A 15588-nucleotide genomic window follows, 5' to 3' on the forward strand; every position below is an offset into this window, starting at 1 on the left:
GTGCTGGGCAATTTCTGCTGATCGTGAATCTTAGTTTGCCTTACAGTGGACTAATGGAAATACTGTGTTATATCACATTTTCTGTTTTATTACATGACAATAAAATAATCTTGAATCTTCTGTCGGTTCATCAATGACATTCTTTTTTTTGTATGGTCAGAAATGGGGATAGCTGCTCAATGCCCAATGTTTTATTAGCACACTCATACAAAAAGACCAAGAGAACTTCCAGGCACAGACTGTTAAGTTTCAAATAACATTTATGTCACAAAAATATCAGACAATGATGGTCTCCGACAGGTACAAGTACCTACTCATGATATTCAAAGACATGATCATTGGAGCATCCCCCACCATCAGCATCCTGGTCACAAAAAAATTCAACTGGACCAAATACACGAATATGATGGTTGCAAGAGCAAGTCAGTACATAAGTATCTTGTATTGAGTGACTCACCTCCTGACACGTTAAAGTACCTTCCACCATCAACAAGGTGTAAGTCAAGAGAGTGATGGGATCTGATCAATTTGCCCACACGAGTAGAGTTCCACAACTCAGGAAGCTTGTCAACACTCAAAACAAAGTGCATCTCTTGATTGGAACATCAACCAACCCAAGCATTTATTGGGTCCATCAGCAAAGAGTTGACAATTGACAGTAACTTACCTAATCTATTCTAACAGAAGCTCCCAAACCGGAAATCTCCATCACTGAGGAGGACAAGAGGAGTAGGAGTGTGGGAAAAACCACCACCTGCAAGATCCCTTATAAATCACAACATCCAGACTTGGAAATGCATTGCAAATTCTTCATTAGTACTGGAACCAACTCCTGGAACTTCATACCCAATAGCACTGTGGAAGTGTCTTCAGAGTGACTGCAGTAACTTGCCACATTTACTATCAATGCCAGTGTTTCCAATTAAATACCTATTAAACGAATAAATTTAAATGCAGCACATGACAGACCACATCAGATGACTTTGTTTAAAAATTATACTTTATTAATGATTACGGTAGTTCAAATAACTCAAAGATTCACTAGGTAGGTCAAAGAAAACCTACCCTTTAATTACTCAGTTCTTTTAGCTAGCTGCACAACCTCCAATTGTTGTCTGGTATTGCCTGTTTGAGATGAACTTGGCCAGGGTCCAATGTAGCAAATTTCTCTTCAAGTCAGAGACCAGAGGTCTTCTTCTGCAGTCGTTAGTCTCTGCAGTTACTGCTGCCAGTCAACTCTTTTTATACATTACTTTGTAAGTTTTCTAGATGGCTTTGATTTTTATAGGCAATTATATGACTACAAGTCGATTCCATTTCCATGCTCGTTTTTGTTCTTCAATTCTTTCATATTTCTGCAAGTTCAAAATCACTATAGCCACATTATCCACAGTTATGTTACCAGGTCCCTGGTAAACAGCATTTCAAAACTGCCTGTGCTTTTTGGTGTCAGGTACGATGGTGTCCACAGCACTATATGGCAGTCTTAGAAGGAAAATTACTGCAATTATATTCCCCCACTGATAGCAACAGGTATCCAAATGTCAGCACAACCTGACCTTACATCTATTCAGGTTCATGCTGACCAATTCTCAGTTTCCAATTTTCCTAATCAACTTCCTTCTCTCTTCCACTGTCTACAGCAGACATGTCCAGATCACAAAAATTGAATTTAAAAAATTCAAATAGTGTACAAATAGAAATAAAAGTTGGAAGATAACCCAATGATCCAAGAGCCTATATACTCTTTGAATTGGCAATGCAATACCTTTGCATTTTAAAGCAAATATGCAAAAAATGTTAACAGTTATAGTACACTGGAATTTTCTAATAAATATTGAGAGGCAAACAAAATGCTTTCTTCTTAAAACCCCTCCTACATCCAAAGTGGAAAGGAATCAGTTGAGATTATGATACAAGGTTAAAATGACAAATTGTGCCATCAAGTGTCAAATTAGCCTCTTCAGAGCTGGAATGGAGCATACGCACAAAAAGTGTACCCCATGCTCACTTCATGAAGAGTTAGCTTAAATGACAACTGATTAATGACAAAAATCAAGTTGGAGGTAACAAAAGATGTATCCAAGATGCAATATTCACAACACCTAAAAGTGAATTAGTACAATGAGAAAGGAAAATAAAAGTTTGTATGCATACAAATATAAAATGCACACAAAATCAAAGGAGCTTGAAGAGCTGCAGGCATAAAATCCAACTTTAATTGGTGCTCCCAACGAAAGAAGAGACAATGTGTATATGGTAAAGAATATTGCAAAACATGAATATAGAGTATCCAAAAGACCAATGTGATCATTATGTTAGTTAGCCCTTTTCACATTGGCTAACCAGTAAATTGGTTGTTCAATGAACCGGTTTAAGAAGCCATTTTTGCCATTCACACTGGATTGCTATTAACCGGTTTTCTGCATTCTTTCACACTCAGCACCAGGCATCCCCAGGGAGAGGAGTACCTATCCTCCACCGGTGATGTCCTAATTTGTCTCAGGATACCCCAAATCCTGTTCACACTGGGCTAACTGGCATGCAGACGTCAGATCGCCACAGGGATGATACACCCTCACTAGGCGGTCCATCCCCGGAGTGATCTGACGTCTGTGTGCCAATTCACGAGCGTTCACACTGGCACATTAACGGGTATATTGGCAGTTAATTACTGGGACAGAGTGCCAGTGTGAACGGGGCTTACTAATATCATTGTAAGAAAGAGACACTGAACAGGAGAGAGACAGCAACATGCTGTTGGTCTTTGTAACAACCTTGATAAGGGGTCATCTGCAGATTAGCAAGAATATAGAATATAGCAGATTTGGTGGATAGGATCTAGAACTAAATTATATAAAATAGATTGTGAATAATTGCAAAATTTTGATGAGAATTAAATGGAAGCACGTAACTGCCTGCAATGTTAACAGAAGTTTTATTAAGAAAAGTATTCCACCATCTCATCTGATAACAGAATAACAATGCAGGAACTAACAAAACAGAAAGCATTCAATAAAGATGTACACTTCAACAATATTATGAATAGCTTAGAGGAACACACAAGCTGGGTCGTTGGATATAGGTGAGCAATGGGGAGTATTAATGGTAAGAGTGGGGCAGCCACATGCTTTAAGATCTAGGACATCAGCTGGACTTGCTACTTTCATTCACTGTTCAAAACCATCAAGTGTGTATACAAATCACTGATTCTTGTTGTGCTTTCAGGTTAAGTATTCTGCTGATAGCAAATGCTGTCAGTGTTATGACTAAAGTAGTAGGCTGCAATACATTCTACAGCGACTACAAGGCAACTGCAAAAGAGATCTTGACGCAGACAAATTGATGCCACATTTGGTACAGAGTTCAATGTACTTGAGTAAATTTAGACAAGCATAAGCAAAGGAAAAGTCTGTACTTGGTCTGATTAATAGCCCAAGAGAGGACTGAGCTTTCAGCAGCAACAAGTAGACAATTGCGCAGAGATGGACTACTCCTAACTTCGTCTAAATGCATTGCTTTTAAAAGCTGCAATCCAAGAGTACAGCAACTTCCTGGCACAGAGCCCTCAGAATTTGTAGGCATGTGGACTTAAGCTTTTGGAATCGTAAGCAACTTGCAAGAGTTCTTTCTTAACTATTGTTTAATTAGAGAATTGCATCAGAGGAGTTTAAAATCCATATCAAGGTGGATCACAATGTTTGAGCAGATAAAGAATTTTGATCATACTTACTGCCTGCACTATTACACAATTTAAAAAAAAATCAGACACCTCGATCAGTCTTTTAACACATCCATTCAAAATTCAAATATCAAGGAACAACAAGATGGCAAGGTGAAAGGTTATCAGGTGCATCAAAATGATGAAGTACAGGTACTATGCAAAATCATATTTCCTAAATAAATGACCCATCACAGTTTTCGATGGCAGGCTCGCTTCCCACATAGTTCCCAGGTGTAAATTTCACCAATTTGTCTTGGTCCAACTATATGGATGCCAAGGCCAAGAAAACACAGCAATGCCTCCACTTTGTCAGAGGGCTAAGGAAATTCATCAATTTTAACCAATCTTTAATAGATGCACATTCCATCCTGATGAGTCACAGCTTGGTACAGGAATTGTTCTGCTCAAGATGCAATAAATTGCAGAGTTGTGAAGGCTGCTCAGACCAGCCTTTCCTCCAATGACTCAGTCGATACTTCCCACTGCCTCAGGAAAACAGCCAACATAAAGAATCCATCCCCCTCCAATCAGACTCCTCCCCACCTCCCTCCTGTCAGGTCAAAGATCAAAATTTGAAAACAAGAAACACCAAATTCAAAGAGTTTCTTTCCTGCTGTTATCAAACTGTTGAACGAACCTGTCATACATGAAAGAAAAAACATAATCCCACTCTCTCAAACCTCTCTCATTGTAAACTTCCATGGCTTTATCTGTACTTTCCTCTGTAACACTGTACTATTGTTTTATTCTGCAGCACCTGTGTGCAGGTTGATTTGCCAGGATAGCTTGCAAAACACATTTTTCCCCACTGTATCTTGCTACAAGTGACAATAAATAAATAAACACCCTTACATTAATGGCCCCTGAATTTTGTGTCACATACGAGTTCTTGCTGGTGTACACATTATGCAACAGCAAAGCCCCTGCCCTGTATGATGTGTGCTATGTCTCAAGGAATAACAAGATCTGGGAAATTTTTTTTTTAAAAAAGGTTATTCAAAGGATACAGACTGATCCAGAATTTAATTGTCCATCTTTAATTGCCCTTGAGGAAGTGGTGCCCTTGAGAAAGTGTCAAGCTACCTTCTTGACCACTGCAGTCCTTGAGCTGCGGATATACTCAATGTTACTAGGGATGGAATTCCAAGACTTCGACCCAGCAACAAATGAAGAACAGCACTTTTTCCCCCAGTCAGGAGGGTGCATATATTGTAGTAGAGCCTGACAAACAATACGGAAAGTCTGACATGCAGCTTGAGCTTCTTCTCCAGAAATATAGCCAAAATAATTTTAGTCTGCTGAGGAAGATAAAGCAGAGGTCAAAATTGCAAAATGATTGTCTGACAGAATGGGAGTCAATGAGTGGTCCCTGGGAAAGATTAAGGCACTGATTTGGTAATTAAAGTATAAATTTGCATAGAAGTGCACAAATGACTATCCATATTGTTTATTATGACCTGTTTCCTGGGAAAATCAATTGCATCTGCATTACCTGTTGCTGCCAAAAGTGGGTATTTGCTGAAGATGCAAGTTGGGATTGATGGAGGTTGGCAGTACAATATGGGAGTAGCAAATAGCGCCTTTGGAAGACTACACAAAAGAGTCTGGAAAAACAACCAACTGAAAAACCTCACAAAGATAAGCGTATACAGAGCCGTTGTCATACCCACACTCCTGTTCGGCTCCGAATCATGGGTCCTCTACCGGCACCACCTACGGCTCCTAGAACGCTTCCACCAGCGTTGTCTCCGCTCCATCCTCAACATCCATTGGAGCGCTCACACCCCTAACGTCGAGGTACTCGAGATGGCAGAGGTCGACAGCATCGAGTCCACGCTGCTGAAGATCCAGCTGCGCTGGATGGGTCACGTCTCCAGAATGGAGGACCATCGCCTTCCCAAGATCGTATTATATGGCGAGCTCTCCACTGGCCACCGTGACAGAGGTGCACCAAAGAAAAGGTACAAGGACTGCCTAAAGAAATCTCTTGGTGCCTGCCACATTGACCACCGCCAGTGGGCTGATAACGCCTCAAACCGTGCATCTTGGCGCCTCACAGTTTGGCGGGCAGCAGCCTCCTTTGAAGAAGACCGCAGAGCCCACCTCACTGACAAAAGGCAAAGGAGGAAAAACCCAACACCCAACCCCAACCAACCAATTTTCCCTTGCAACCGCTGCAATCGTGTCTGCCTGTCCCGCATCGGACTGGTCAGCCACAAACGAGCCTGCAGCTGACGTGGACTTTTTTTTACCCCCTCCATAAATCTTCGTCCGCGAAGCCAAGCCAAAGAAAAGAAAGAAAAGAAAGATGGGAGTATCAACAAGGGGCTACAGTGGTGGCAAAATGGTGCAATTAGAGAACATGTGTAACAATGTATGTTAATGGAAATGTATGGATATGACACAATGGATCTGAAAAAAGGGAACTTTAAAATTTTTTTTATTGTGAATGGCACAGTAAGCACAATGCCTTTATAGCTCCTGCAACTGGGATCAGTCAAATCCCACACTGTCAATAGAAATTTGTACGTTCTCCCCATGTCTGTGTGCATTTCTTCTGGGTGCTCACCATTCAAAACGTACCGGGGATGTAGGTTAATTTATGTGTAATTGGGCGGCATTGCTCGTGAGCAAAAAGGGGCTATTACTGTGCTGTAGGCCGAAATTAAAAAATTTAATTAAAATTAAAATGTAAAAATTGAATGAACTTTATTTTTGGAAAAAATCGACATCTACAATATTAAGATAGCATATCTCAATAAGAACAATTATATTGAACCACTCAGCTTTCCATTCTTGGATACCTAAAAAGCCCATAGTCAATAGTTCACCTCCCATTTGGGAGGCTAGCAGTGCCTCACATGCCCTCTACTTATCCAGTTTGCTTATAGTTTATGACCATCTTGTGATTTCTACATTTTTTCTCTAATCAACTCCTCACTCGAGTTATAAAGAATGAATCTAAAGTGCTTTTCATTATCTTCAGGATTCTCAAAGTGCTTTAGTTGCAAAAGTAGTACCTCTGAAGCAGTCAAGCTTACAATGCAAAAAAAAATCCTGCTAATTTGCGCACAGCAACTTGCACTGATCTAACATTGAATATTTGGTGTGTTTGTATCCCCACAATACGATGTTGCCTTGAAAAACAAAGGCAATTCCCCATTTCTTTAAAATAGTTCCACAACATTTACTTTTACCAGAGAGATCTTTGATTGAGTGTCTGGTCCAAAAAGAAGGACCGTCAGCAGTGGAACATTCTCTTAAATATTTCACTTGTTTCTTCGTCTATAATTACAAGTATTTTGTACAAGCCAGAAACCAAAAGCGAATATTTAATTTGAAGGGTCCAGAGCTGACTCTTCAAGCTTTTAAATAACCAAGAAAGATTTTAAACAACATTTATAAACCTTTGTCACAACAGATTTCACAAGAAAGGAATTTGAAAGTTCATTAGAAAAGTTTTTGGAGAACTTTAGTGTGGGCCAATCAGCAAGTTCCCAATCACCCTTAAGTAAAGGATAGTACAAACTCCAGGGAGACCTAAAAGGGAGGAAAATAAAATTAATTTTCACAATCAGGTACACAAAATACATTAAAAAGACAATTTTTACCATCATAGGAAAGACAATCGCAGCAGGTGAGGCTTTGATGACCCACAGTAGGATTAGACATCCGAGCTGTATCAGGGTAAAAAGATGAACTTTGCGCAGAGGCACATGACGTAGGTAGATAAAATCTGGTTGGTGCTTGGCTGGCATTGCAAATAGCTGGAGACGATCAAAGAACTGGGAAAAGCAAGTTTGAGTACAATTTAAAAAATGTTCATTTAGATCAGAATCACCTGTCAAAATGTTGAAACTCATTTCTAATTAATATTATGGATATTACATCTTAAAATACATTGAGATTTTATGGCATAAAAAGATTTTTTTTAAAAATCACATATTTTTTTATATAGATATATATATATATATATATACACACACACAGCTGGTTTCTCAAATTCCCACATAATTTTGGAGGTTGCATTGAGAGATGTATTTTTCTTTAAAAGATAAAAATACTTGGAAAAATATACATGCTTTCACAACCTGAACAATTCAGAGAGGAGTTTCTAACATACTTCTCTGCACAAAAATACATTTCACTATCCTTATTACTCCAATCATGGGCTCTTTCCTACTCCCCCACTAATACGATATCCTTGAAGTTTGTGCTTTTATGACATTAGAATGTAAAATAACACATTTTAAATGCACAAGTACAGTGTATAACAAAAAAAAGAAAAAAATTGTTCCATTTCCTTTTTATTAGAACAACTTAAATAGGTTAAGGGTACTGGTTATCTGACAAAGACATATAACACACTTCCTATCACTAAGATGTGCCATCTTGCATTGGCTAAAGAAAGCTAAATTAAGCCACAGGCAGTGACTAAATGTGTAAGCAATGTGTTAAGACTACTGGATCACAGATCGAGTTAATCATCTATCTAATCTTATTAAATGTACCATCTCACACCATTGTCATGCCCACTTTTACAAACTGAGCTGCAAGTCACTGATGCTTTTTACACAGAAATCCCGCAATATTGCTGTAAAGAAGAGCCGGCATTAAGTCAGCTTTGGTTGTTTTCAATGAATCAAACAAAGCCAGCATAATGTCAGGTCAGTGTGTCATTTTAAACAGCAAGCCGACATTCTGGAAGTAAAAGAGGCGGAACGTGCAACACAACACCGTCGGCATCTAGTGTCACGTATAACATACTGTATTTGATGGCATTTTAGACCCATTTCCCCCCCCCCCCCCCCCCCCCACCAAATGGTTCAAAAAATATTCCCCTGGTCTTGTATGTGAAGGTCTTAGTGTGATAATGGTGAGTAATGCCAACAGTAACACTATTGGTCCCCGCATTGGTCACTGTTGTGTTGAGAAAGTGTCAGGTTCAAGATAGATGAGTCTGGACATGTAGAGCTCGTCGAAAGAATCAAAGACTTGTTGATCCAAACCAAGGCTTTTATTAGCAAAAGACAGGAGCTCTTCACAGGTGGCCAACCAGTCCGGAATGATCCGACCTGGCTAGGGACACAACCCTTTAAGGCCCAGACAGTAGGCGTGGATAAGCTCTCAGCCAATCGCTGTAAGCACAGTCTAGATACTGTAACTATATACTTTGTTGACCTCACCAAAGCCTTCGACACCGTGAGCAGGAAAGGGCTTTGGCAAATACTAGAGCGCCTCGGATGCCCCCCAAAGTTCCTCAACATGGTTATCCAACTGCACAAAAACCAACAAGGTCGGGTCAGATACAGCAATGAGCTCTCTGAACCCTTCTCCATTAACAATGGCGTGAAGCAAGGCTGCGTTCTCGCACCAACCCTCTTTTCAATCTTCATCAGCATGATGCTGAAACAAGCCATGAAAGACCTCAACAATGAAGACGCTGTTTACATCTGGTACCGCACGGATGGCAGTCCCTTCAATCTGAGGCGCCTGCAAGCTCACACCAAGACACAAGAGCAACTTGTCCATGAACTACTCTTTGCAGACGATGTCACTTTAGTTGCCCATTCAGAGCCAGCTCTTCAGTGCTTGACGTCCTGTTTTGCGGAAACTGCCAAAGGAGGTCCTCCATCAGCCAGCCCCCCCACCCCCCCCACATCTCCATCGGGCACACAAAACTCAAAACGGTCAACCAGTTTACCTATCTCGGCTGCACTATTTCATCGGATGCAAGGATCGACAATGAGATAGACAACAGACTCGCCAAGGCAAACAGCGCCTTTGGAACACAACACAAAAGAGTCTGGAAATACAACTAACTGAAAAACCTCACAAAAATTAGCATATACAGAGCCGTTGTCATACCCACACTTCTGTTCGGCTCCGAATCATGGGTCCTCTACCGGCATCACCTACGGCTCCTAGAACGCTTCCACCAGCATTGTCTCCACTCCATCCTCAAAATTCATTGTAGCGACTTCATCACCAACATCGAAGTACTCGAGATGGCAGAGGCCGACAGCATAGAATCCACGCTGCTGAAGATCAAACTGCGCTGAGCAGGTCACGTCTCCAGAATGGAGGACCATCGCCTTCCCAAGATCGTGTTATATGGCGAGCTCTCCACTGGCCACCGAGACAGAGGTGCACCAAAGAAGAGGTACAAGGACTGCCTAAAGAAATCTCTTGGTGCCTGCCACATGGACCACCGCCAGTGGGCTGATATCGCCTCCAACCGTGCATCTTGGCGCCTCACAGTTCGGTGGGCAGCAACCTCCTTTGAAGAAGACCGCAGAGCCCACCTCACTGACAAAAGACAAAGGAGGAAAACCCAACACCCAACCCCAACCAACCAATTTTCCTTTGCAACCGCTGCAACCGTGTCTGCCTGTCCCCCATCGGACTTGTCAGCCACAAACGAGCCTGCAGCTGACGTGGACATTACCCCTCCATAAATCTTCGTCTGCGAAGCCAAGCCAAAGAAGATAATTGTGAGCTGCCGGGAGAGAGTCTTTTTATGAAAAAGATTTTTCCTGTTGTCCTACTTGCACGTTTTGCCAAGTTTTTAATGCTTACCCGTAAATACACACAAAAAAAGGTACATATACACTTTTGTGAGAGATGGGAAAATTGATCTAAAATTATGAACATGGAAGAAACTAAAATTCATCAGTTAATGGCTGTAACCAGTACAAACAGGATGAGCTTGGGGATTAGGATGCAGGAAAGCAGTGTCAGCACGATTAACATAAGAATCTTCTGTGTGACAAGAGCCACCATAAGACTAAGAAAAGGAATGGTAAGGTACAATAGAATGTAGGAAGTTGAGGTAGTCTGGATCAGATAAAGGTCTCCTAGCCCTGGACAGAAGTACCAAGTCCTACATATCTAATTAGCTAAACATACACAGATTTATACATATGAAATTAGCCAACCCAAGATAGAATGAGTCAACTCCGCATACCAAGAGATTGTAGCCCCGAGAATCAGGAAGGTGTGAATAAGGACAATGACATGATGGGGCATCCACAGGATACCCCCTGGTCCTCCAAGTGTACTGAAACTGCACGTAGGCAGGAAGGATTACCTATGCCAAACCCATCCAGGGGGCAGAAGAATGTAAGGGGGAGGGCACTCTGATACTGAAATTGACTGTATAAAAGTTGGATGAGCCCCAGGGTAAGGGAAAGCACCCAACTTTGCATTGTTGTAGTAATAAATGTTCTTTGTTCTCAATTTTTGTCTCGAGCAATTTCTTTAAAGGTACATTAATTTCTAACAAATGGGGGCTCGTCCGGGATCACACTCCCTCCACTGACAGAGTGCCCCGACGACGAGAGTAGGTGCACCCCGGCTGATTCAGCTGGACTCACGGGCGACGGGTGGCTGGTCAGTGGAAGAAGCGAGTGATATCCGAGAAGAGGCATTGAGAACAAACGACGGAAGGAAGCGCGCTAGAGCATTGCTACTGGAACACGGTAAGAGTAATTTTACTTGTTTATAAGTATGGGAATAATGAGTAGCAAGGAAGAGAGTCCTGGTTCAGGATGTGAACACCAGATAGCTACGTACAGCCCGCTTGGGTTGATGTTATCTGAGTGGGGCACGGGAAAGACCCGTGGGAAAGACAAACTGACAATGGTCAGGTATTGTTGTATTGAATGGGTTAAATACCCGGTTAAAGGGAGCTCCGTGTACTGGCCAAAGTTCGGATCCGAGGATGAATGGATGTGTCAAGCTTTGAACATCTGGCTCTATCAAAACCAGAAAGACAATGTTGAGAGCAGGGAATATGCAGCCTGCTGGCTCAAGGGACCCATTGAACAACTGGTTTTGAATGAGAAAGAATTCAGGGATAAGAGAGAGGAGGAACCTTTTGTCCCTGAATCACAGGGTTGGGATGTGTTACATTCCCTCCCTCCACCTTATGTTCCTCCTATGCCGGCTCCTATCTTTCCTTCCCCTCCTATGACCTACCCTTCTGCACCTCCCCCTCCTCCCCCACCACTAGAGAAGAAAGAGGAGAACCGGAATGGTATGGTGACTCGCTCACAAAGCGCTCGATTACCACCTCCGTTGACAGTAGAGGTAGAACATTGTAATTCAGAACAGCGTGAGATCCCTCAGGAAGAAGTGGCAGAACCCTGCGATTCACTTCTCAGGGAACAGGAACACAAATCTAAGAAACCAGAAATTAGCTGGATGCGACCCCTGCGGGAGGTTCCCGTGGGAGAAGGTCTTGGGTTCGTAAATGTGCCCCTGACCAGCACTGAAGTACGTAATTTTAAGAAAGAATTAATCTCCCTGATAGAAGATCAACAGGGATGTGCCGAACAGTTAGACCAATTTTTGGGACCAAATCTGTATACTTGGGAGGAATTAACATCCATCTTTAAGACTTTGTTTACCTTAGATGAGCGGGGAATGATCCGACAGGCAGGCATTAGAGTATGGGATAAGGAACACCAAGGGGGACACGAGGCGACCCCTGGAGAAGTCAAATTCCCCCTCACAAAACCTAATTGGGACAAAAATACCAGTGGTGGCCGCACACTGATGGAGGAATACAGGATTAATTTGATCAAAGGAATCAAGGAATCTGTCCCCAAAGGACAGAACTTCAAAAAAGCCTTTGAGGTTCCCCAAGGTCCCGAGGAGACCCCCTCTGCATTTCTCAATAGATTGCACACGGCAATTCAACAATATGGGGGTCTCAACATAGAATCCCCAGCAGGGGAACAATTGGTTCTAACGGGTTTTGTTACGAACTCAGCCCCAGACATCAGAAGAAAGCTACAAAAGACAGAAAATTGGCACGAGCAAGGAATTACCCAGTTACTGCAGATTGCTCAGAGAGCATTTGTCCAGAGGGCAGAGGATAAACAAAAAGGGAAAGCTAAAATTCTATTACAGTCAAAGGAATAGTAGCTGACCATCACGAAAAAGATAAGGATTACTGGCCAACTTCTGTACGAGGTGAGGGGAGCCACGGGTGGGGAGGTGGAGACCCCAGCAGGTGGAGGAGTAGAGGAGGATTCCGGGGACGACGTATACCCCCTAGAAATTTTGGGAAAGATTGGGAAACAGGACCCCTTATTTGTTTTCATTGTAAAAAGGAAGGGCACTTTAAAAAGGAATGCCCACTGCGAGCAATGGACACACGTTCCTATGCCCTGATGGAAGCTGATCACGAATAGGGGGGTCACGGTTCTCAATTAATACATACCGTGGGGCTGCAAGGAGAACCGTTAGTTAATTTATGCATAGGACCCCACAGGGATAAGATGACATTTTTGGTCGATTCTGGAGCCGCCCGATCTAGCGTTCTACACCAACCCCAGGGGGTGAAAATATAAGGGACAGTTACAGTTTCTGGGGTAGGAGGACGAGACTTTCCTGTCCCGGTATTGCGAGAAGTCAGAATTCAAATGGGAGATAAGATCATAATTGAGGATCTTCTATTACTTCCCCAAGCCGGAGTATGCTTGCTAGGAAGGGATTTACAGGACCAATTGGCTATCGGTACTCGACCTCTACAATCAGGCATTGGAGTACAATTCTATGTTTTAAACGAGGAAGATCGCAAACTAATAAATCCAAGAGTATGGGCAGGAAAGGGAAATAGAGGAATCCTCGATATTCCTCCGCTACAAGTCACTTTAAAAGATACTCAACGAATTGTTAGACAGAAACAGTACCCGATTCCGATGGCTGGCCGGAAAGGTTTACAGCCCGTGATTGACCAGTTGATTCAGGACGGTATACTCGAACCCTGTATGTCTCCCTTTAATACCCCGATTTTACCTGTTCAAAAACCAGACGGCACCTACCGCCTAGTACAGGACTTGAGGGAGCTTAACAAATTCATTCTTGCCCGTCACCCGGTTGTACCCAACCCCTATACCATCATGAGTAAAATTGACCCCCATAATCAATGGTTTAGTGTCATTGATCTCAAGGATGCATTCTGGACTTGTCCATTAGCCACAGAGAGCAGAGACATGTTCGCCTTTGAATGGGAGAACCCCTTTACTGGCCGTAAAAACCAATACCGGTGGACTGTCCTTCCACAAGGCTTTACAGAATCGCCCAATTTATTTGGTCAAGTCCTAGAGCGGGTATTAGATGAAGCTCCTCGGAGAGAAAATTGCCAACTCATACAGTATGTGGATGACTTGCTAATTACAGCAAGAACTTATGAATTAGCTAAAGATTTTACGGTAGCACTTTTAAATTTTTTGGAGAAGATAGGTCTGAGAGTCAGTGAGTCCAAACTACAATTTGTGCAATCCGAGGTCAAATACTTAGGACATCTAGTTAGTCAAGGAACCAGGAAAATTAGCCCGGAGAGAATAACTGGTATTATACAGATCCCCCCTCCCAAAAATGCCCAGGAACTCAGGAAATTCCTTGGGTTAGTGGGATTCTGTAGAATATGGATAGAAAATTATTCGAACCTGGTCAAATTCCTTTATGATAAGATTCCCAGTATAGGAACAGAAACCCTTGACTGGACGGATGAAGAGATTGAAAATTTTAACTTTGTTAAACAGTGCCTTACGCGTGCCCCAGTTTTAGCGCTACCCGACCTAAACAAACCTTTTGATTTATACACTAATACCAAAGCTGGGGCAGCCACCGGAGTGCTCACCCAAAGCAGGGCTGGCTATAGACAACCAGTGGCTTTCCTGTCAAAGCTTTTAGACCCCGTTTGTCGCGGCTGGCCAGAGTGTATACAAGCCATAGCAGCCACTGCAATTTTGGTTGAAGAAGGACGAAAGATTACTTTCGGCGCCCCTATGATAGTTCATACCCCTCATACAGTCCGCAATATTCTATTGCAGCGGGCTGGAAGGTGGCTCACGGATTTGAGAATCTTAAAATACGAAACGATACTAATGGACAGCAATGATTTGACCTTACTCACGACCAAAACTCTCAACCCAGCAGCCTTCCTCATCTCTCCAACTAATGACCAGCCCTCAAACAATTTAGAACATGTGTGCTCAGAGGTTATCGACTTACAAACAAAAATTAGGGAAGACCTAACCGATGTCCCTTTAACTGAAGGAGAAAGATTGTTTATTGACGGTTCTTCACGTTGTATTGCAGGAACCCGCTATAGCGGGTATAGTATAGTGGACGGTAAACAGGAACTGGTGATCGAAGCTGGTCGCCTCCCTGGTCATTGGTCAGCACAATCCTGTGAGCTATATGCCCTCTGTAGAGCACTCCACGAACTAGAGAACAAGGTAGGAACGATCTACACTGATTCTAAATATGCTTTTGGTGTAGTCCATACCTTCGGTAAGATATGGAAAGAAAGAGGGATGATAACTGGCAAAGGACAAAAGTTAGCCCATGAACAGTTAATTACCCAATCCCTAGAGGCTTTAACACTCCCGTCCGAAATTGCCATTGTACATGTGCGGGGACACCAGACTGGTAACAGTCCTGAAGCCAGAGGAAACAGGCAGGCTGATGCAGCTGCCAAACAAGCAGCATTAGCAGAAAAGATTCACATGTATCAGGTACTGCCCACGCCGATAGAGATTAAAAAGAACCCCATCTTTTCACGGGAAGAGGAGGTCTCAATGAGAGATAAGGGATTTTGCCAGACTGCCGACGGGTTGTGGTGGACAGTCGACGGACGGCAAGTCCTTAACAAAGCCATAGCCCGCCAAGTCATAGATCAGTTACATCAACAAACGCATTGGGGAACCCAGTCCCTTGTTGATACCTTTGAACGTTTCCTTCACTGCCCTGGCATATACAATATTACTAAACTTGCTACTAGATCTTGTCCCATTTGTCAAAGGGTTAATAAGAAATCGATGCGCCAAGTAATACCTGGCGGTCGC

At 42.6% G+C, this 15588-nt stretch overlaps 1 protein-coding gene across 9 annotated transcripts in view; it reads right to left on the reverse strand.

The window, feature by feature from the left end:
• Positions 1-15588, reverse strand: part of LOC138747011 (electroneutral sodium bicarbonate exchanger 1-like) — a 243218-nt gene that overhangs the window by 19265 nt on the left and 208365 nt on the right. For all 9 annotated transcript variants that reach the window (XM_069905848.1, XM_069905847.1, XM_069905849.1 and 6 more), the window contains one exon: positions 7336-7509. In XM_069905848.1, the coding sequence (XP_069761949.1) occupies positions 7336-7509 (174 nt within the window). The remainder of the gene's footprint in view (positions 1-7335; positions 7510-15588) is intronic.

This window comes from Narcine bancroftii, chromosome 12 (assembly GCF_036971445.1).
Source record: "Narcine bancroftii isolate sNarBan1 chromosome 12, sNarBan1.hap1, whole genome shotgun sequence".
Taxonomy (NCBI): domain Eukaryota; kingdom Metazoa; phylum Chordata; class Chondrichthyes; order Torpediniformes; family Narcinidae; genus Narcine; species Narcine bancroftii.